General features: G+C 43.6%; 1 protein-coding gene across 10 annotated transcripts; it reads left to right on the top strand.

The window, feature by feature from the left end:
* Window positions 1-55: 55 nt before the first annotated feature.
* Window positions 56-19,257, top strand: LOC109871632 (polyhomeotic homolog 3 (Drosophila)). Of its 10 annotated transcripts, none has more exons than XM_031807295.1 (13): window positions 56-181; window positions 2,049-2,320; window positions 8,621-8,809; window positions 8,889-9,041; window positions 9,258-9,380; window positions 9,769-10,003; window positions 10,250-11,032; window positions 11,167-11,414; window positions 15,074-15,287; window positions 15,368-15,482; window positions 15,834-15,975; window positions 16,464-16,725; window positions 18,368-19,257. In XM_031807295.1, exons 2-13 carry the CDS (start codon window positions 2,084-2,086, stop codon window positions 18,520-18,522), a joined length of 2,856 nt encoding a protein of 951 aa, XP_031663155.1. In that variant the 5' UTR covers window positions 56-181; window positions 2,049-2,083; the 3' UTR covers window positions 18,523-19,257. The 10 variants fall into 10 exon arrangements, with proteins under 10 accessions (XP_031663155.1, XP_031663157.1, XP_020318140.1 ...); XM_031807297.1 differs by having other exon boundaries at window positions 11,167-11,276; XM_020462551.2 differs by having other exon boundaries at window positions 9,258-9,347.
* The last annotated feature ends 1,633 nt before the right edge of the window (window positions 19,258-20,890 follow it).

Below are 20,890 nucleotides of genomic sequence, written 5' to 3' on the forward strand. Positions count from 1 at the left end.
CCCGCGCTGCAAGTGGTGCTGTGTCTGGGTTTTCATTCCGTCCGGCCCGTCTGTTTTTCTCTCCATTTTGGCATTACAGACTTGACGCATTAGAACATGACTGTGATTGTGACAGTCTGAACCGGTGGGTTTTCGTTCGGTCACTTCGCCATGGGTCAGGTCTAATAACAAATCCAGCCAGGTAACGCTAATGAAAGGTGAACGATTGTGCATGGTGCATATATAAGGCTCTTATCGGTGGCCATAGAATTGGCCGAGGAAATAGAGGATGATGCCCAAACGTAATATAATTATTATACGATTTTGTTTTAGTATAATGAATAAATAAATGATCGTATAGCTAGGTTACTGCAGCCTATAGTTGCCAGCACTGCACATCCATCGAGAAAAGGCCAAAGGGGGTGACTGTAGACCAACGCATGAATTGCCCAATTAGATGCATTCCGCACACGACAACGACAATTGTTCATAGATTTTAAATTGCATAACGGATTTGATGCATTGCTATTGCTGAATGAAAATGTGTGTAAATTTAACCAGTCTGCTTTTTGTCAGTGCATGGTTGTGGCTATAGGGTTTGGAATATGTTCTCGGTTGAGCATTAGGGGTGTGTTGCACAAAAACTACATACATGTCTAAAAATGAAATAGTTTAGCACCAGGAATTGGAACAGAATCAATATCAGCAATCTATTATGTCTCAAATTGTCCCTTTTTACCAAAATGTTATGAGCAAATTAAAGTAGGCTCTACTTTATTTACACAAATTAGGCTGCATGTAAAACATGTGGACAAAATAGCCTATTTCAAACTAGGCCACTTTATTTGGAAGGTTTGTGTAATTTTCTTTCAATTTCATTCAACAATTCAAATACTGGATAAATGTAGTTTGATATAGCCTGTTTTTCAGATTCTTCCAGTATTTTTATGTGTAGGCCATATAAACCTGATGAGTAGGCTATACTAATCAACATGACACCCAAGCGCAGAGGCTTTATCAAAAATACATTTCTGATCTATTTATTTTAGGCTATAAGCTATTGAATTTCGATAATTTCATACATGGAAAAACTTGGAAAATGTCATGGTCATATGGGGAGAAATTCAAAAACAGAAATGCACGTCCATTATGACAAAGAAATTAACAAAACTGAATGATTTCGTTGAGAACGCAGCAAATCAAATGGAAAAAAAAAAACATAACGAACAACTGCTTGATTAGAACTTTAATATGAATAGGCCGACATAAGTTCGACCTGATTTTAGTACAATTCCTTGTTTAGGCGTACAAGCCCCGGTTTCTGATTAGCTATTTCCTACTGACCATTACCTTCCAATAAATGTAATAGGTCAGTTGAAATGTAAAGTAGTCCTATACACATGCAATTAATACAGCTCGGGACTTATTAAACTTAATTAAAATATATGACACTTTTGCTAAGAATGCTTTATGTCTAAGACTAATAGCCTACTCTAGTGACCAGGATCCAGGGACATAGCTTGGGGGCCATCATATCTATAGATCTTTAAAGGATTTTCTTTTTTGTGACGCCGTTTGCCCAAATGTCCCGTATAAATGTAAATATAATAATTTTATTCGATTTAAAGTTGTAAGACATAAGCAGAATGTGCACACAGAGCATGGAAACTTCACTTCTATCAACCTTCAGATTTATAGCCGCGCGAGAAGCGCTGTCTTGGTCCGGTCAAGCAATACCCATCACATCCGTTCGAGCCAGTGCTATTGGCCCCGTATTGGCCCCGTATTCAAACGCACCCAGCACTTACTTGTCATTGACATTGTTATAGATAGGCAGATGCATGTATAATTAGATTTATTTTATGATGGGACAATTTATCAGCAAAATTATGTCCCAACAAATATTATCTTAGGGATGTAGGTGGGATTTATTTTTTACTGAATAATGTAGGGCACCAGATATCAATGTTATTTTCCAAAAAATACATCCAGCATCCCATATGTCACATCAAATATATACAAATATGTTTAGGCTACAGAGAGAGGTGTTTTCTGTGTGTCCTTTCTAGTTGGCCCAGTGATACAGCTTAGTTTTACCAGCAGCATGATGGACAGGCAGAGCCCTAAAAAGACAGAGGGAGGAGGAGAGAGTGAGACCAATGGGACTGCTGCTACTGTCACTGTCACCTCTAACACCAAAGCAGTTACAACGGTTGCCAACAACAACGTCGCTGCTTCAGTGGTCATCGCCATGACGACAACCGACAGCACCACGCCCCCAAGCAGTCAGGCCCCACCCACTTCTCTAGGCACCGCCCCTACAGAGAGCCAGGCGGTTCAGGTGAGAGAGGGGACAGTGTCAATGTGTGTGTATTGAACTCCAAATAATGAAGCCACTAGTCTGGGTTTCAGTTTTAGTTAACATTTCATTACTTTCCACTCCTGTCATTTGTCAAAGAGACTGGCCTTTCGGCAATCTCGAAGTTCAATATGCAGCCGGATTTACTACAGTTGCTGATTGGTAGTTGAAAACAACACAAATATTTTTCATTACAACATTATGTGCTTGCCAATTTGGTGCAATAAGAACAACAAACAACAACACCGTTATGACCTGCTGCGATCATTCTCTTGTGAGAAGGCAGTGTCAATGAAGATCATGTTGTTCAAAGTGTCTAGAGGACTCCATAATGAGAGAGAGAAATAATGATATGGGAAATATTAGCCTACAAGATTCAATCGAGCCAAGTTTGCTTCAATTGCATCCCATTAATGAGAGAAAAGAAATGCAAACCTGCCACCTGTCGTCATTCCTCACACATATGCTGATCATCATGACTTGCTTAGGCCTATGTTTGTAAAATGTTGTCATGCTCATTTCAGTTATATTATTTGTCCCTCCTCTTTTATTAAGAGATGGAGTCCAGACAGGCTACTTTAGGAAAAACACACAAACCCTAAAAGGACCTACTTAGCAAATTGGCCAGTGTTGATTTCTTTGGTATAACATTTCTAGTGTTGATTCAGAAGTTAAATTCACTCTGTAAGAGTGAAATTAACACTCAGTGGTCTAAAATAACCCCCTAGTGTTGGTGTTAATAACCAGAGTTATTGTTTTACACTTTGGAGAGTAGAACAGCCCAACAAAACCACACCATTATTATCATATTTCCCAGAATGCACTACTGCATGTAGATTTTTAAATAATTGTTTTTAATATCTGTGTTTTTACATGTACATTGATTGATTAATCATATGCTACACTAAGACAAATAACATATATTTTTGTAAACTAATCAAATCAGTTAGTTAGAGTAACAGTTAGCACCTGTTACTGAAATGTTTTTTCCAGGTTAAATGGTTTAGGTTGTCTTCTTATCAACTTTCCTAACCCTGACAGTCATTCTGAATGCAGGCGGTGGGTCAAACCTTTGGATATCCTAATGATGTCTCATATTGAACTGCATATTAAACGTTGAGATTGCTGAAAGGCCAGTCAATTTGGCAAATGGCAGAACTGGCAAGGGGTAGAATGTTAGATAAAAAGACACATCACTTTGCAATCCAACACAATTTGACTTTCAGGCCTGATGTGGCCTGTAAACCTGGAGTTTCCTAACATCACTGGGTTATGGTAAAACTAGGCCATCAAAGTAAGGCCTTATGATATACCGTATGTAAGGTATTGTCAGAATTGAATTTGAATGATAGCATTCACCTTGGTACTCACTTGGTGAAAGCCACAAGCCTTTATAAGGAAATAATTCAATAACCATGTCTCTCTCACAAAGTATTACAGCCATGGATGGTAAACTCTAAAATTCCCTTGGAAAGAAAAGACAAATTAGGCTTTACAGCATACAGTTTTTAAACAACACCCCAAAATGATTTACTGTATCACTACAGGTGTTAATTTCTTACACTGAGAAAGTTTAACAGCGTCAGCACTAAGCAAAGTATGTCCAGTTTACTCTAAATGAAGTGTTGTGTTTTACACTGTATGTCACAGATCCCTCCAGTACTGCTGCTCGTTCCATGGCACACATGGTTCCAATTCCTCACTGATTGTATTTGTAGAAATGTGCCCTTTGTTTTACCATTGGGGTGTCAATTGTTGTTCCAATGTCCGTTGGTCGTGTGAGTACCTGTGCCTTGTTGTTTTGGCTTTCATGCCGCTTGTATTGTGCATAGATGATTACGGGTCTCGCTGCCAAATGGCTGCCAAATGTATACAGTAGGTGTCCCTATAGGTCTTACATATATAAATTGAGGAAATGTAATTGATCATAATCATTATTTTAGAGATCCACGTTAGACGTCCCTCCTAATGAAAAGGCCCCCCATCCTGCTGATGTGAGCTGCTGGGCTCCAACGCTGAACAGCGCGGTTGGTCACTAACATCATGGATAAGAAAGTGAACTCGCCATTTCCAAAAAGGAGCTCAGTGGGAAATTGGGGATTCCCTGCTTTGTCAAATCAAATCAAATCAAATTGTATTTGCCACATGCCCCGAATACAACAGTGAAATGCTTACTTACAAGCCCTTAACCAACAATGCAGCTTAAAAGAAAATACAGAAAAAAATAAGAATAAGAAATAAAAGTAACAAATAATTGATAATATGTACATGAAGGTAGAGTTATTAAAGTGACTATGCATAGATAATAACAGAGTGTAAAAGGGTAGCCATTTGATTAGACAAACAGGAGTCTTATGGCTTGGGGGTAGAAGCTGTTTAGAAGCCTCTTGGACCTAGACTTGGCGCTCCGGAAATTTTTAGGGCCTTCTTCTGACACCGCCTGATATAGAGGTCCTGGATGGCAGGAAGCTTGGCCCCAGTGATGTACTGGGCCGTTGTGATCTGTTGCCTATGTCAACAGCACTAGGGTTTCATTAAATAGGCCTAGGCACAATACTTTTTAATTGCACATTTAATTAAACTGACACCTAGCCACTATACTTTTTAATTGCACATTTAAATAAACTGACGCATTTGTTGGCGATGTTCAAAATCAAATCAAATTGTATTTGTCACAAATGCTGAATACAATGACTTTACCGTGGATTGCTTGCTTACGAGCCCTTCCCAACGATGCGGAGTAAAAAAAAAAACGTAATAAATAGTAATGAAAGAGGAATAAAAAACAAGAATGAAGATGTATACAAGGAGTACCAGTACCAGATCAATGTGCAGGGGTACAAGGTATTTGTGGTAGATATGTACAGTTGTAGGAGTCATTAAAACTCGTTTTTCAACCAATAATTATTTTTGTTTGTTTAACAAACAGTAGTTTTGGCAAGTTGGTTAGGACATCTACTGTGTGCATGGCACAAGTAATTTTTCCAACAATTGTTTACAGACAGATTATTTAACTTATAATTCACTGTTTCACAATTCCAGTGGGTCAGAAGTTTACATACACTAAGTTGACTGTGCCTTTAAACAGCTTGGAAAATTCCAGAAAATTATGTCATGGCTTTAGAAGCTTCTGATAGGCTAATTTACATAATTTGAGTCAATTGGAGGGGTACCTGTGGGTGTATTTCAAGGCCTACCTTCAAACTCAGTGTCTCTTTGCTTGACATCATGGGAAAATCAAAAGAAATCAAAAGACCTCAGAAAAAGAAATATAGACCTCCACAAGTCTGGTTCGTCCTTGGGAGCAATTTCCAAAAGCCTGAAGGTATCACGTTCATCTGTACAAACAATAGTACGCAAGTATAAACACCATGGGACAACACAGCTGTCATACCACTCAGGAAGGAGACGCATTCTGTCTCCTAGAGATGAACATACTTTGTTGCGAAAAGTGCAAATCAGAACCCAGAACAACATTGTGAAGATGCTGGAGGAAACAGGTACAAAATTATCTATATCCACAGTAAAACAAGTCCTATATCAACATAACCTGAAAGGTTAACCTTCTTCCGCTCAGCAAGGAAGAAGCCACACTTCTTGTTGTGGGTGTGCTTTGCTGCAGGAGGGACTGGTGCACTTCACAAAATAGGGGCAGGAAATGTATGTGGATATATTGAAGCAACATCTCAAGACATCAGTCAGAAGTTTGCGACCAAGTTAAAGCTTGGTCGCAAATGGGTCTTCCGAATGGACAATGACCCCAAGTGTACTTCCAAAGTTGTGGCAAAACGGCTTAAGGACAACAAAGTTAAGGTATTGGAGTGGCCATCACAAAGCCCTGACCTCAATCCTATAGAAAATTTGTGGGCAGAACTGAAAAAGCATGTGCGAGCAAGGAGGCCTTCAAACCTGACTCCGTTACACAGCTTTGTCAGGAGGAGTGGGTCAAACTTATTGTGGGAAGCTTGTGGAAGGCTACCCAAAACGTTTAACCCAAGTTAAACTATTTTTAAAGGCAATGCTACCAAATACTAATTGAGTGGATGTAAACTTCTGACCCACTGGGAATGTAATGAAAGAAATTAAAGCTTAAATAAATCCTTCTCTCTATTATTCTGACATTTCACATTCTTAAAATAAAGTGGTGATCCTAACTGACCTAAGACAGGGAATTTTTACTAGGATTAAATGTCAGGAATTGTGAAAAACTATGTTTAAATGTATTTGGCTAAGGTGTATGATAACTTCTGACTTCAACTGTACATAAAGGCAGAGTAAAGTGACTAGGCATCAGGATAGATAATAGTAAGAGTAAGAAGAAATAACAGAGTAGCAGCAGCATATGATGTGTGAATGTTTGTGTGTGTTATGCCTGTCTGTGTGCATACGTACTGTATGTGTGAGTGTCAGTGTAGTGTGTGTGAGTATGTATATAATGTGTATACTGTATATAGTCTTGTGAGTGTTCATGTAGGGTCAATGCAGATAGTCCGAGTAACCATTTCATTAACTATTTGACCCACTGGGAATACCACCCACCACTGTGGCCTGTATGCTCTAGTCGGCTGGCCCTCGCTACATGTTCGTCGCCAGACCCGCTGGCTCTAGGTCATCTACAAGTCTATGCTAGGTAAAGCTATCTTATCTCCGTTCACTGGTCACGATGGCAAAACCCACCCGTAGCACGCGCTCCAGCAGGTGTATCTCGCTGATCATCCCTAAAGCCAAAACCTCATTTGGCCGCCTTTCCTTCCAGTTCTCTGCTGCCTGCGACTGGAATGAATTGCAAAAATCTCTGAAGTTGGAGACTTATCTCCCTCACCAACTTTACATTAAAATGACAAGAAAACATTAATGTTCAAAGAACGTTCTAATGTTTTAAAAGCATAAACACTGTTCTCAGCGTCAAACTCTCTATCCTCTCTCTTGTTAAATGTGTTCAGATGTGTTGGCCACGCCAACTCATTTGCCACACCTGATCTTAATGAGTGTTTGTTTATTTTGAAATGGGGTCTGTTTGAATAGACTAAAATTAACAGCTATGTCGGAGAAAAAATGACATGCTAGCTAGAGGTCTTCACAGGTCCAAAAAGTTGCACCAGTTCCAAACTGGACACTGGCTCTTTCCCAATCCGGACTCGATACATTTAAGCTTAAATACACGTTTTAAATATAGAGACCCGTTCCGAATGGACCCAAGAACAACTAATCCCATTCCGTATAGACCTGGTTGAATCCAGACCGGTCAGATCCGAGTGAGGGAAGCAGCAGTCATTTTTTAAACTACTTTATTTGCCGGAGCTGATAAAGCGTGAGAGGAGGGAGAGAGAGGTGCCGCTCAAAAGCAGGCTGGGGTGGGGCCATACTGTGAGCGAGTGACACATGGAGCAGGGAGGATTAGATATCTCCTAATTTAACCTATTGCCGCTATGATGATTTATGATTGGCCAACAACAAGCTACAAGCGCCACGCTCCACTCTCGTGAAAAGCACGAGCAGCAGCATAAATTATACAATTTCTTTCTCTATTGCAGCTGTCGCGTTAGGATCTGTACTGTTCCTACCGGAAAGGTCAGTTAAAATTACACACCCGTGACAATCATATCAGATCCGACCCAGACGCATGACATTATTTCGAATTCTGGATCTGAACCTGCTCAGGTCTCGGGTATTCGGGTACAGGTGAATCCGTAAAGACCTCTAATGCTAGCTCCATCCTGGTGGCTCAGTGGACTAATTCCATAGATCGAGAACAGAAGGTAATACGTTAGAATCTCACTGACGCCGTGCCACGATAAAAAATAAATGTGTTTACATGATTAATGCCTAAGTAAGTGAATTTCCATGTGTCCTATATGTGCTTCTAAACTGTTAACCCAAACTAAGCTAGCAGTGTTAGTGGAAGTCTTATTGAAACATATTCTCAGAACGTTATTTAATTACCTTCAAATCATATCATTTATATTCTCAGAACATTAATAAAAACCTCCCAGGAGAACATTCTCAGAACCTCCCTGCAACCTAAAAATGTATGTTCCCAGAACAAGGTTCTCAGAAACGTTAAAAAAATATTACGTTTTACCAGTCAGAAAACGTATGGCTTCGTTCCCAGAACGAGCATTTCTGGTATCAACCCTGATCATGCACGTGCTGCGCTAAATCTGAGGCATTAGTTCTGGGAGCTAACATGAGTCATCAGCTCTGGTGAGTGTAGTAGTTACCGAACCATTCCCAGCTACACAATATGACTATTGTTTCTCTGCTGTCTCTCTCTCTCTCTAGGTGATCCAGCAGGCCATCCACAGCAGGCCCCAGACCATGGCAGCTCAGTACCTGCAGCAGATGTACGCGGCCCAGCAGCAACACATCATCCTGCAGACAGCTGCGCTGCAACAGCCTTACAGTAGCAGACAGTCCCCCTCCTTACCCTCTGCTGCCAACAACACGGTGCCCCAGTCAACTGGTACCTCTGTAAGTTTAGCACTCTGGTATCAAGACTACCAAGACTACCAATGCCTGTTAAGACCACTGCAATTCTGTCTGTCTCCAGATCACCCTCCCAGCCTCTCCAGTAACAGGCCAGCTGATTGGTCATTCTCAGAGTTCCAGCTCCACCACAGGCACGATTACCCAGCAGGCCATGCTCCTGGGGAATTGCTCTGCTTCCTGTAACCAAGCCCAGATGTACCTTCGCACCCAGATGGTACCTACCTTCTATCTCTTGTTGTAACAGCTTTGTAGCGTATGATAAACTATCTCCTTGCCCAAAGATCATGAAGTAAAAAATAAGTAAGCATGCCAAGTTCTCTGTCTCCTTTTCCATTGATGTTTTCCATTAACTTTTCTACTTATCTTTTCTCTTGCTTCTCTGTCTTCTCCCTCTTCTGTCACTCTCTTTTCTCTCTTCTGTCTCTGTAAGTTGATTCTGACCCCTGCGGCCACGGTGGCAGCAGTCCAGTCTGACCTGCCTTCTGTCTGCTGCAGCTCCTCTCAACTCTCCACTTCACAGGTCAGCAACCTCCACCAGGGGCAAAGGTCAAAGGTGAAAGGTTAAGCATTGCCAGGTTTTACATACCTGACAAGCTAACTATGTTGTCATCAGAGGACAGCAAACTCCTGCTGACATGTTATTTATATCCCTGGAGGACAAATCATTTTTATACAAAAAAAGCCTATGCACAGGTCGCTTTGGATAAAGGTATGTGGAGGTATGCTAAGTGGAGTGTATCTGACTTGACTTGGTATGTCATTGCTCGACATGATCAAGTTGCAATTACCTAAATATATATCAGGTATATACAGTAGTGCCCCAGTATGGAACCCTGTGGGACACAACATGATATCCACATTATATTTTTTGATATCAAGCACTTTCTAAGAGATGTTAGATTTACATCTATAATAATACTGCATGTCCTCTCCTCTCTCAGGCCCACAGCCTTGCTGTGCAGGCCCATCTCCCAGGGGCTTTGGCCACTGCCCAGAGTGTCCTGTTGAAGCCATTCTCCACCCAGCCCCAGACGCTGGTCTCCTCTCTGCCCAAGATGTCCATCTGTCCCCTGAGGTCCAGTCAGCAATCTGACCCCTCCACAGAAGCCTCTGGAGCTAAGCCTCGGCTGGCTGACATCACCAGGCTAACATCAGCAAACCAGCTTATCGCGCCTGGTAAGTCAGTCACCATGGCATGGTCTCATCTTTTGTGCTCTGTTGGTTCATATCAGTGTTCTTAAATAATACTGATCCTGAGGTAGGCTTTTGTTCCAGCCCAGAGGAGTTTTACAACACACATCAATGTCTCAATCACTTAAGTCTGTTAACATGGTTTTATTTCAACTCCAGTGTTGTACATTCTGTTCCAACCTAGTGCAGGTTTAGACCACCTTCAGGTGTAATAATGTGATTCTATTTCAGCGTCGTACACTCCTGTCCAGTCCCATGCTGTGGTCAGGCACCAGCTGCACTGTCCTCCGAGCCATAAGGGGGCACCCCACCAGCTCATCATCCAGCAGACCACAGCAGGATCCCATCGGCAGCTGCACCCTATCGCACTGAGCCTCGCACCCCAAGACACTTCCCCCTCTCTCTTCCCTCTTACCCTCCAGCCCCTGGCCACTCCCACCCACACCACCACCACTGTCCAATCCCAGCCTGGCGATGGCCTTCCAGTCCTCTCCTCTTCCTGTGAGCTGCCCACCCCACCCCCTCCCCAGCAGACAGTGGTAGTATCCTCATCAGCCCCTCCACCTCTTCTGTGTCCCAGCCTGCTCCAGCCCCAGCTCCACCGCCAGCCCAAGCCCCCTACCCTGCGTCTTGGCCCCATCTCCCAGGCGTCTCTCCCCAGGCTGGTCCAGTCTCCACCAGCCTCCCTCCAGAGGTTGTCCCTGCGCTCAGTCCAGGCCTTGGCAGTGCAGTCCACTGGGGTTCAGGTGTCGGAGGAGCTGCCTGTGGCAGAGGCGCCGGTCCAGATGCCTTTTCAGAACCATCACCCCCCCCAGACGTTCCAGAATCTCTCCCCACCCCAGACTGTAGCTGTGGACCTGAAGATGCTTCCAGGCACCCTACGCACCCAGACCCCAGAGAGGAGAGAGGAGATGAGAGCGGAGAGGACGACCCCTCCACCCACACTCTCTCCATTGGCTTGTTCAGACAGACTCTGTAAAGACATACAGCTCGCCATTACAGAGAACTGCACAGGTACACGGCACAATAGCATTTACTTTTTTTTCTTCATTACTTAACATTACCGTTTGCACTATTTTTATACTAAATCGATAAAGCACACTAACATACAGTAACTGCCTCTTTCTTTGCTCGGCTCCATCCTCCAGGCAGGTTGGATTTCCCCTGCGTCCCTCCGCCCAGCCGCTCTGTTACCCACTCGTCTCAAGACCCCTCTTACACCAGCTGCTCCCCTCCTCCACTCCTGCCCTCGGCCGCGGTAAGAAGCCCCGGCCAATCCCCCTCAGCCACCCTACCAGGGAGCCCTGAGAGAGCTAGACCTCTCATCCTCACTCACATCATAGAGGGGTTCGTCGTCAGAGAGGCCCTGCAGCCGTTCCTCCCGATATGTCCACTGGTGGGTGTGTTAACCAAGCTCCACAGTGTACACAGGTACTGGTCTCGTTAATTGTCACCAAAGGCACTGAGGCCAGTGTCAGCTCTAGCCTTTTGGGGGACCTAAGCAAGATTTGGTTGGGGGGGCCCAACCAAATCTTTTCTCTCCACTGTACGTTTTAAAGTTCGACTGAGTACCGTTTTTTGGAGTAGGGCCCCCTAGTGGCCGCTTATGTCACTTATGCCTGGAGTCGGCCCTGCGACAGCCCAGCTAGCACATAAGGTTCTGAGAACCATTTGTTTCTTAGAGCTTGGTGAGAGTGTGGTTGTCCTTTTGGTTATTTTGCATGTTCTCAAATTGTTCTGAGAATGGTAAGAACATTTTCCATAAAAACCACAAGAACTTGAGTAACGTTCTAAGAATGTTATTTAAAAACTTTAGGTCTAGGCATCCCGGTAGCGGAGGGCGTGCAATTCAAATAAATAAATAATCATAAAAATTATGGATATTAAACATTTTAGGTACATACAAGTGTCTTATAACAGTTCAAAGCTTAAATTCTTGTAAATCTAACTGCACTTTTGGATTTACAGTAGCCATTACAGTGAAAGCATGCCATGCGATTGTTTGAGGACGGCATCCCACATAAAAATATTTTTCCACTGGCACAGGTTTCATAAATTCACAAATAGCAATGAAATATTCACTTAGTTTTTGAAAATCTTCCTTTGATTTGTCATCCAAAGGGTCCCAGCTATAACGTGTCGTTTTGTTAGATAAAATCCTTCTTTACAACCCAAAAAGTCAGTTTAGTTGGCACCATCGATTTGAGTAATCCACTCGTTCAACATGCAAAGAAATGAATCCAAAAATCTACCTCTAACTTTTTCAACAAGTCAAAATATGTTTCTATTTACTACTCAGATACCCTAAAATGTAATCAAACTATATTATTTCTTACGGAAAGAAGTATATTCAATAGGAATAGGATTTTAGCAGGTCTTCTGTCTTCATCACGCGTTCATACATGAATTTCCAAGACTGTGTCCCTGTACTAAAACTCATATTTCTTATTCGTTTTGGAAGTTACAAGCCTGAAACCTTGGACATCTGACACCCTGTGGAAGCCATAGAAATTGCATCCAAATTGTTAGAATTCAGTATACCCCTATACTTTCATACCTTAAGTGAACATTTTGACATTTGCCATATGGTTAGTAAGAAAGACTACATTGCAAATGGCCCTTACTAGACGTCCGAAAACGTTTGTAAAATTTGCGGACGGTGAGCATAGAAACTTGGTGAGCATAGGTTTGGCATAATGGGCAGTTGGCCCCGAACAAGATGGCGTCTAGGCCTCAACAGGTTTTGAGTTATGGCCATTTTTCTGGGATTAAAGGTCCAAAATGAAAATAGAGCAATAATTTTTCCGCTTCACGTCAAAGTAAAGGAACCTACGGTGTCAGTAAAAAAGAACCAGCCATTTATCTATCGTCATTTAGGAGAAATCGTACAATGTCAAATTGGTGATGTTCAAAAATATATATTTTTTAAAACAGTTACAGATCCAGTTGCAGCGTGTTCATACGAATCTTTTTAAAGTGTGCTTCGGGGCTCTGCGAGATTTCTGTGATTTTCTGAAATAACACACACTCACTAAACCCTCCGTAAATAAGTCAGTTCTTAACGTAAATACTTAAAACTCAAGAATCTTATAAGTGCCTACCCCAAGGAGGATATGTGTTCACTGTCAGCTTCCTGTGTAAACCGGAAGTGCCTTAAAATGGTGTCATAGGTGCTGTTTCGAAGGGTTAAAAAGGTCAGATCTTTTCAAAACTTCATGTGTGATTAAGCAACCCCCATGAACTGTAAGTCAGTCATTTCTCCCAACAGATGTCAAAGAAAAGCTCTCTCTCACACACACACACACACACACACACACACACACACACACAGCAAGGATGGAGTGACAAAGTGCGGTGCTTAAAGACACACAGAGCCTGCAATGGCATTTCCATATTCTCTAGGCCGTGCCGAGTTCAACGAGATGCCCCGCTTGACCGTAGCTCGCTCTGAGTGCAGCGACCGTGAAAAAAGTAGGCCCAAAATTAAGCCTGGTCCTAAATGTCATTTGCTTTTGGGTGACAGTGAGAGAATCGTTAGGGTGAGAAGCACAATTCGACAGTACGTTCCTGAGGTCCTCCCGATCTGTGCCAAGCCTAACCTTGACCGTGTGGCATTAACCCTTAACAGTTAATCAGGGTTTTTTGATCTCACAGATTACAATGACATCTCTCCCCATAGGAATACATTGCCTGCTCCTCTAAAGTCAACCTGAAGCCTATGTGGGTTATGAATGCCTTATGAACCTGTCTTCAATGACAGTCCATCAGGACACTGAGGTCTACCTGTGTCGATTCTAAGCTTCCTGAAGCAACCGGAAGTGGTTCAAATCACCCTAAACGTGTTTTTCCATACCCAACCAACAGTTTGTGATAAATAGTGCATTCAACTCTGTGTAAATCGGTCAGTTCTTAACGTAAACACTTAAAACTCAGGATTCTGTAAAGGCATACCCCAATCAGGATATGAGTTGACTTATAGCTTCCTGTGCCAACCGGAAGTGCCTTATATGGTGTCATAGTGGCTGTTTCGAAGGGTTAAAAAGGTCAGATCTTTTCAAAACTTCATATGTGTGATTAGGGGACCCCCATGAACTGTAAATCAGTCATTTTTCCCATAAAATTTAAAAGAAAAACTAAATCACACACACAGCTTGGAAGGAGGGACATATTGGGGTGCATAGAGACAGACCGTGCCTGCAATAGTTACCTTTGTTCGAGCTAAAAAAGAACCGTCAGACCTAGAGTTCTGAAACTTTTGAAACCTGTTCTAGACCTCAGGTCGATGGTGAGTTACTTGGCTCTAGAAGGTTCTCGGACCGAGAAACAGCCTCGTACATTTGCAATGACTTCAATTCATTTAGACCATTACGAAAATGACGACATTTAGAAAAGTCTCAGACTCAAGACTAGGTGCATTGAAACCGGCTCGGCCCATAGACGGACCCCAATGTTTCTGTCCGGTAGCTCATTCAAGGACCCCGTAGCAAGGCATGGAAAAAAGTGTATTTTCAGCACCAATTAGGGTCTTGCTCGGGCACCGAATGACCTATCGAGCTAAAACTCGGGATTTGGGGTCGCCTCACATAGGCCTCACATAGGCCTGCCTGTTCTGCCCCTGAACAGGCAGTTAACCCCCTAGGCCGTCATTGAAAATAAGAATTTGTTCTTAACTGACTTGCCTAGCTAAATAAAAAATTCTCAGAACCTCTGCAACCAACAAGTTTACATTTCCAGTGTCAGAACGTTTAAAAAATGTTCAGTTTTACAGGTCAAGAAACGTATGGCTTCATTCCCGGAAACAATGAGAAACCAAAAACGTACGTTCCCACATCTTCCAAGAAACCAAATGTGCTAGCTGGGAGAGTAGCTTAGTCCCAGTCACACCTCCCTCACTGTGAGAGCACTGCATCAAGAACCAACAACCTCCCAAATACAAAATGTCCTCTTGAATAAGCAGTCTCCCACTGGTAGTTGATTAGTTACCATTATGTTCAGCCCTCTATGGTGGTATATGTTGTGTACTGTATGTGATACAGTGGTGTGTTCCTGCTTCAGATGGGCCGTTCCTCTTTGGGGGCGGACCAGCAGGCCACGCTTCCTGAAGCCCGGGAGGTGAGAACCAATGGGGATCCAACACCTGAGATGAGAACCAATAAGGATTCAGCTATAGAATTGAGAACCAATGGGGATCGAGTGCCAGAGGAGAGCCTGATGGATGCTGAGCAGCCAGACAATGACTCAGACATGGATGATACCCCCACCCAGGACGGTCAGTTCCGGTGTGTCTGTGTGTCCGTCCATCTGTCTGTGTGTCTGTCTAACAGCTTGTCATCTCCTGCTGTACTATAGAACCTGCTGCTGAGAGCTTGGTAGATGTGCTGCAGTGTGAGTTCTGTGGGAAGAGGGGCTACGTTCACACCTTCCTCCGATCCAAACGATTCTGCTCCATGACCTGTGTCAAGAGGTGAGTCCTGTAGGGTTGCAACATTTCTGGGGTTTCCAGATATCCCAGTAGGAAGATTCCTGTAGTTCCTGGTTATTCACTCCTGATTCCAAGAACCTGTATTTCTTGAAAAATCTGAATTTTGGAACATTATTCCCGAGCCAGATTAAGCTCCTCAAGCTGACTTGTAGTCAAAAGCCATGTGTAAATGTTCTCTTCCAGGATCCAGGGGAATCTAGACACCACAACTGGGATGTTTTGAACATTATGGTGTTCTGTGGAATATCTCCCCTGAATGGCTAAACTCCAGAAACTTTTTTATCTACACCTCTCTCGCTCTCTCTCTCTCTGTCCCCTCCCCACTCCTGTCAGGTTCAATGTGAGCTGTACAAAGCGTCTGAGCGTGTTGAAGGTGGACAAGGCCAGTCGTTGGGGCCACAGGCCGATGGGCCGTAGAGGACGTCCCTCGGGGAGGGTCAACGGGGGCACCAGAGAACACTTCCTCCTCAGACAGGTCAGATGTCATAGCCTGGTCCCAGATTTAACATATCTAGCTAACTATCCTATGGTCAATGCCAATCACGACAAGACAGTTTGCAAAACAACACAAACCAGGCAACAGTAAACGTGTCTTCCTCCACGAATGATGAAGCGCCCTGCCTTAACATTTCTGTTAATAACTATAGCTCCTGTCTTAGGACAATCAATTTTGTCACTGCCGGATCTCTATGGCAAGACGCATCATTCACCCAAGTTGTTAAATTCGGGCCAGTGCTGTTTGAGATATTGCGTGTGACTAACAGAGACAGTCTACAGTCCCCTCCCCAATTTCATCATGGGGGACAACAAATCTGAAACCAGGTTAGGTCAATCAGACAGAATTGATATTAACAACTTTGCAATTCTCTGGCCTACTTACAGTATGAAACCCCAAACTGTTATCACTCAGAATATTCCATAGGTAAATGTCTGATTGTAGTCATGTTGGTTGTTCCACTGCAGGGGCCGTACGGCTCTGAAGAGACCCAGAGAACATTGAGGGGGGAAGAGGAGGCTGAGGATGAGCCCCTTGTCCCCATGATCACCAGGCTGCGCCGGCAGGAAGAGAGGGAGAGGGTGCAGGAGAGAGAGAGGGAGCAGGGAAGACAGAGGAAAGACGCATTCATATCCTCTGGTGAACAGACCACAGGAGGACAAGAATATAGTGACAATCCAACACAGTGGAGCGTGGGTCAAGTCTGCTCCTACATCAACTCTCTACCAGGTATCATGAATATGTCCTACCATGGGACTTAAAGCTGCTGTAACCAATACTGTAATGGATGTAAACTCAGCAAAAAAGAATTGTCCTCTCACTGTAAACTGTGTTTATTGTCAGCAAACTTAACATGTGTAAATATTTGTATGAACATAAGATTCAATAACTTAGACATAAACTGAACAAGTTCCACAGACATGTGACTAACAGAAATGGAATAATATGTCACTGAACAAAGGGGGGGGGGGGTCAAAATCAAAAGTAACAGTCAGTATCTGGTGTGGCCACCAGCTGCATTAAGTACTGCAGTGCATCTTCTCCTCATGGACTGTACCAGATTTGCCAGTTCTTGCTGTGAGCTGTTTCCCCACTCTTCTACCAAGGCATCTGCAAGTTCCCGGACATTTCTGGGGGGGGGAAATGGCCCTCGCCCTCAACCTCCGATCCAACAGGTCCCAGAGGTGCTCAATGGGATTGAGATCCGGGCCCTTCGCTGGCCATGGCAGAACACTGACATTCCTGTCTTGCAGGAAATCACGCACAGAACGAGCAGTATGGCTGGTGGCATTGTCTTGCTGGAAGGTCATGTCAGGATGAGCTTGCAGGAAGTGTACCACATGAGGGAGGAGGATGTCTTCCCTGTAACGCACAGCATTGAGATTTCCCGCAATGACACCAAGCTCAGCCCGAGATGCTGTGACATACCACCCCAGACCCTCCACCTCCAAATCGATCTTGCTCCAGAGTACAGGACTCTGTGTAACGCTCATTTCTTAGACTTTAAACGCAAATCTGACCATCACCCCGGTGAGACAAAATTGCAACTCCTCAGTGAAGAGCACTTTTTGCCAGTCCTGTTTGATCCAGCGACGGTGAAATTGTGCCCATAGGCGACGTTGTTGCCTGTGATGTCTGGTGAGGACCTGTCTTACAACAGGCCTACAAGCCCTCAGTCTAGCCTCTCTCAGCCTATTGCGGACAGTCTGAGCGTTCCTGGTGTAACTCTGGCAGTTGTTGCCATCCTGTACCTATCCCGCAGGTGTGATGTTCGGATGTACCGATCCTGTGCAGGTGTTGTTACACGTGGTCTGCCACTTCGAGGACGATCAGCTGTCCGTCCTGTCTCCCTGTAGCGCTGTCTTAGGCGTCTCACAGTACGGACATTGTAATGTATTGCCCTGGCCACATCTGCAGTCCTCATGCCTCCTTGCAGCATGCCTAAGGCACGTTCACGCAGATGAGCAGGGACCCTGGGCATCTTTCTTTTGGTGTTTTTCAGAGTCAGTAGAAAGGCCTCTTTAGTGTCCTAAATTCTCATAACTGTGACCTTAATTGCCTACCATCTGTAAGCTGTTAGTGTCTTAACTACAGTTCCACAGGTGCATGTTAATTGTTTATGGTTCATTGAACAAGCATGGGAAACAGTGTTTAAATCCTTTACAATGAAGATCCGTGTCTTTGAAAGACTGGGTCCTGAAAAAGGGGCGTTTCTTTTTTTGCTGAGTTTATATACAGTATATCTTATACAATATCACTGGGGCCAGTTGTTTTTCCTGCTCAGGCCACATCTCCTGGCCCTAAACTCCTCTCTTTCCACCTTCCTGTTCCTCTCCCCCCCCCCACTCTCTTCATTCTCCCACCCCTTTAGGTGGGCGGGACATATCAGAGGAGTTCCGTTCCCAAGAGATTGATGGCCAGGCCCTCCTATTGCTGACAGAGGACCACCTGATGACAGCGATGAACATCAAACTAGGACCCGCCCTCAAACTCTGTGCCCACATCAACTCTCTGAAGGAACCATAAGCACAGGAAAGGGCCCATCTGGTCAAAAATAGGGTACTATATAGGAGATAGAGTGCCATTTGGGATGCGAGCGAGAGGAGCACCCTTATCAGACTTAGAGGATATGAGATTCTAAGAAATGACACACAAACAAATATACTTGCTCTCTACCTTTTAACTCTTTGAGAAGCAGCAAGTTAACTGTTCATCTGTGTGTCAGTCATCATTCAACACATGAACAACCATCTATCATAGTAGTGATTGTAGCAATAAGGCTCAAGGTGGCCTTTTTTCTGTGTTACATTGTAAGTACTGTACATGCTGTTTAAAGAATTGTATTTAAATGTTTTCAAAATGTTAATCTCTGAAGACCGTTTTCCAAGCCTGGGAGGAGTTGGCATTTAACAATGACAGTGTGTGCCCCAACTGGCACCCTATTCCTTTTATAGTGTGCTACTTTTGACCAGGACCCATAAGGCTCTGGTCAAAAGTAGTGGACTATATAGGGAATAGGGTGCCATTTGGGATGTATCCAGATTGACTGAAGTTGCATATGAGGAAATCCACTTCCAACCCGTGCAGCATAGCAACTGCAGAGCAACCAGGAAGTGCCTTGTGAATTCCAAGGTTGATGAGACATTAGATCAAGTAACATGTTTATTACTGCTATAATAAATACACCAAAATATATATATATATATATATACATGTGAAGTGTTGGTTTCATGAGCTGAAATAAAAGATCACTGAAATGTTCCATTCACACACAAAGCTTATTTCTCTCAAATTCTGTGCACTAATTTGTTTTCATCCCTGTTAGTGAGCATTTCTCCTTTGCCAAGATAATCCAGCCACCTGATAGGTTTGGCATATCAAGAAGCATGATCATTACACAGTTGCAACTTGTGCTGGGGACAAAAGGCCACTCTAAAATGTGCAGTCTTGTCACACAACACAATGTCTCAAGTTTGAATTTAATGTTAATTTCTCTACCAAAAACCGCCTCCAATGTCGTTTTAGAGATGTTAGTACGTCCAACAAGTGCAGACCACGTTGTGGTAAACCATGGGGTGTTGGGTTTGAGCACACAAACGGACAGAGACAGGGAGGTTCTAGAAAACACCTTTACTGGTCAACATAAAATAAATGTAACAACTAAACTTAGTTGGCTCGGTCCTTCATCTGGGCCGCCTCCTCGTATTCGGTTCTGTGCTCCGTTCCCAACTGTTGGTCCACTCCCTGCCTCTCATTTTCTCTCCCACGGTGCTCCCTTTATATGGCCTGCACGACTGGTTGGCACTCTCCCCTAATTGGTGGCATCAGTGTCGTGGTGCCCACCCCGGATACTCACAGCAGAGGGAGCCAACGTCACGGCACGTACCTCCCCTCTATCACCAACCCCTGGGGTAGACCTCCGGGATACCACAACGTGTGTGGGTGAGCGGTTTGCTGATGTCAACGTTGTTAACAGAGTGCCCCATGGTGGCAGTGGGATTATTGACAACGAACACAATTATATTTTATCGATGGCAATTTGAATGCAGAGATACCATGAGATCCTGATGCCCATTGTGCGATTCAACCACCGCCTCATGTTTCAGCATGATAATGCACAGCTGCATGTTGCAAGGATCTGAACACAATTCCTGGAAGCTGAAAATGTCCCAGTTCTTCCATGGCCTGCATACTCATGTCACCCCCATTGAGCATGTTTGGGATACTCTGGATCGACACGTACACAGCGGGTTCCAGTTCCCGCCAATATCCAGCAACTTCACACAGCCATTGAAGAGGAGTGGGACAACATTCCACAATCAACAGCCTGATCAACTCTGTGAAGATGTGTCGCGCTGCATGAGGCAAATGGTCACACCAGATACTGACTGGTTTTCTGATCCACGCCCCTACCTATTTTTGGAAGATATCTGTGACCAACAGATACATATGGGTATTCCCAGTCATGTGAAATCCATAGATTAAGGCCTACTTGACTTAATTTCAATTGACTGATTTCTTTATATGAACTGTTGAAATTGTTGCATATTGCATTGATATTTTTGTTCAGTATTAAATATAATAAAAATAAAATCCTTTATCAGACTTGCATGTATTCATTATTGACCTGTCATTGGGGAATAGTCTTGTTCCTGTACTGTCATTGCAAGTCACTGGGTGTGTCCCAAATGGTTCCCTACATAGGGCACTACTTGGGCCCTGATCAAAAAAGTGCACTATAAAGGGAATAGGGTGTCATTTGGGTTTCACTATAGATGAGTTGACATGATTCACATTCAGAATGTTGTATAGCTTGATGTTCTAAACACTGTCACCAGGAAATGGGTACTTACTAACAAGCTAACCTTACATGACCATAGAATAAGACTGGAAC

The sequence above is a fragment of the Oncorhynchus kisutch genome, linkage group LG27 (genome assembly GCF_002021735.2).
Source record: "Oncorhynchus kisutch isolate 150728-3 linkage group LG27, Okis_V2, whole genome shotgun sequence".
NCBI lineage: Eukaryota > Metazoa > Chordata > Actinopteri > Salmoniformes > Salmonidae > Oncorhynchus > Oncorhynchus kisutch.

What these genes read in the sequence shown, in the direction of transcription:
- LOC109871632 (XM_031807295.1), top strand. Translation starts at nt 2,084, where the DNA reads ATGATGGACAGGCAGAGCCCTAAAAAGACAGAGGGAGGAGGAGAGAGT. An exon ending in TGTACCTTCGCACCCAGATG is followed by an intron (nt 9,042 to 9,257) that starts GTACCTACCTTC and finishes TGTCTCTGTAAG; the next exon opens with TTGATTCTGACCCCTGCGGC. An exon ending in TGATACCCCCACCCAGGACG is followed by an intron (nt 15,288 to 15,367) that starts GTCAGTTCCGGT and finishes GCTGTACTATAG; the next exon opens with AACCTGCTGCTGAGAGCTTG.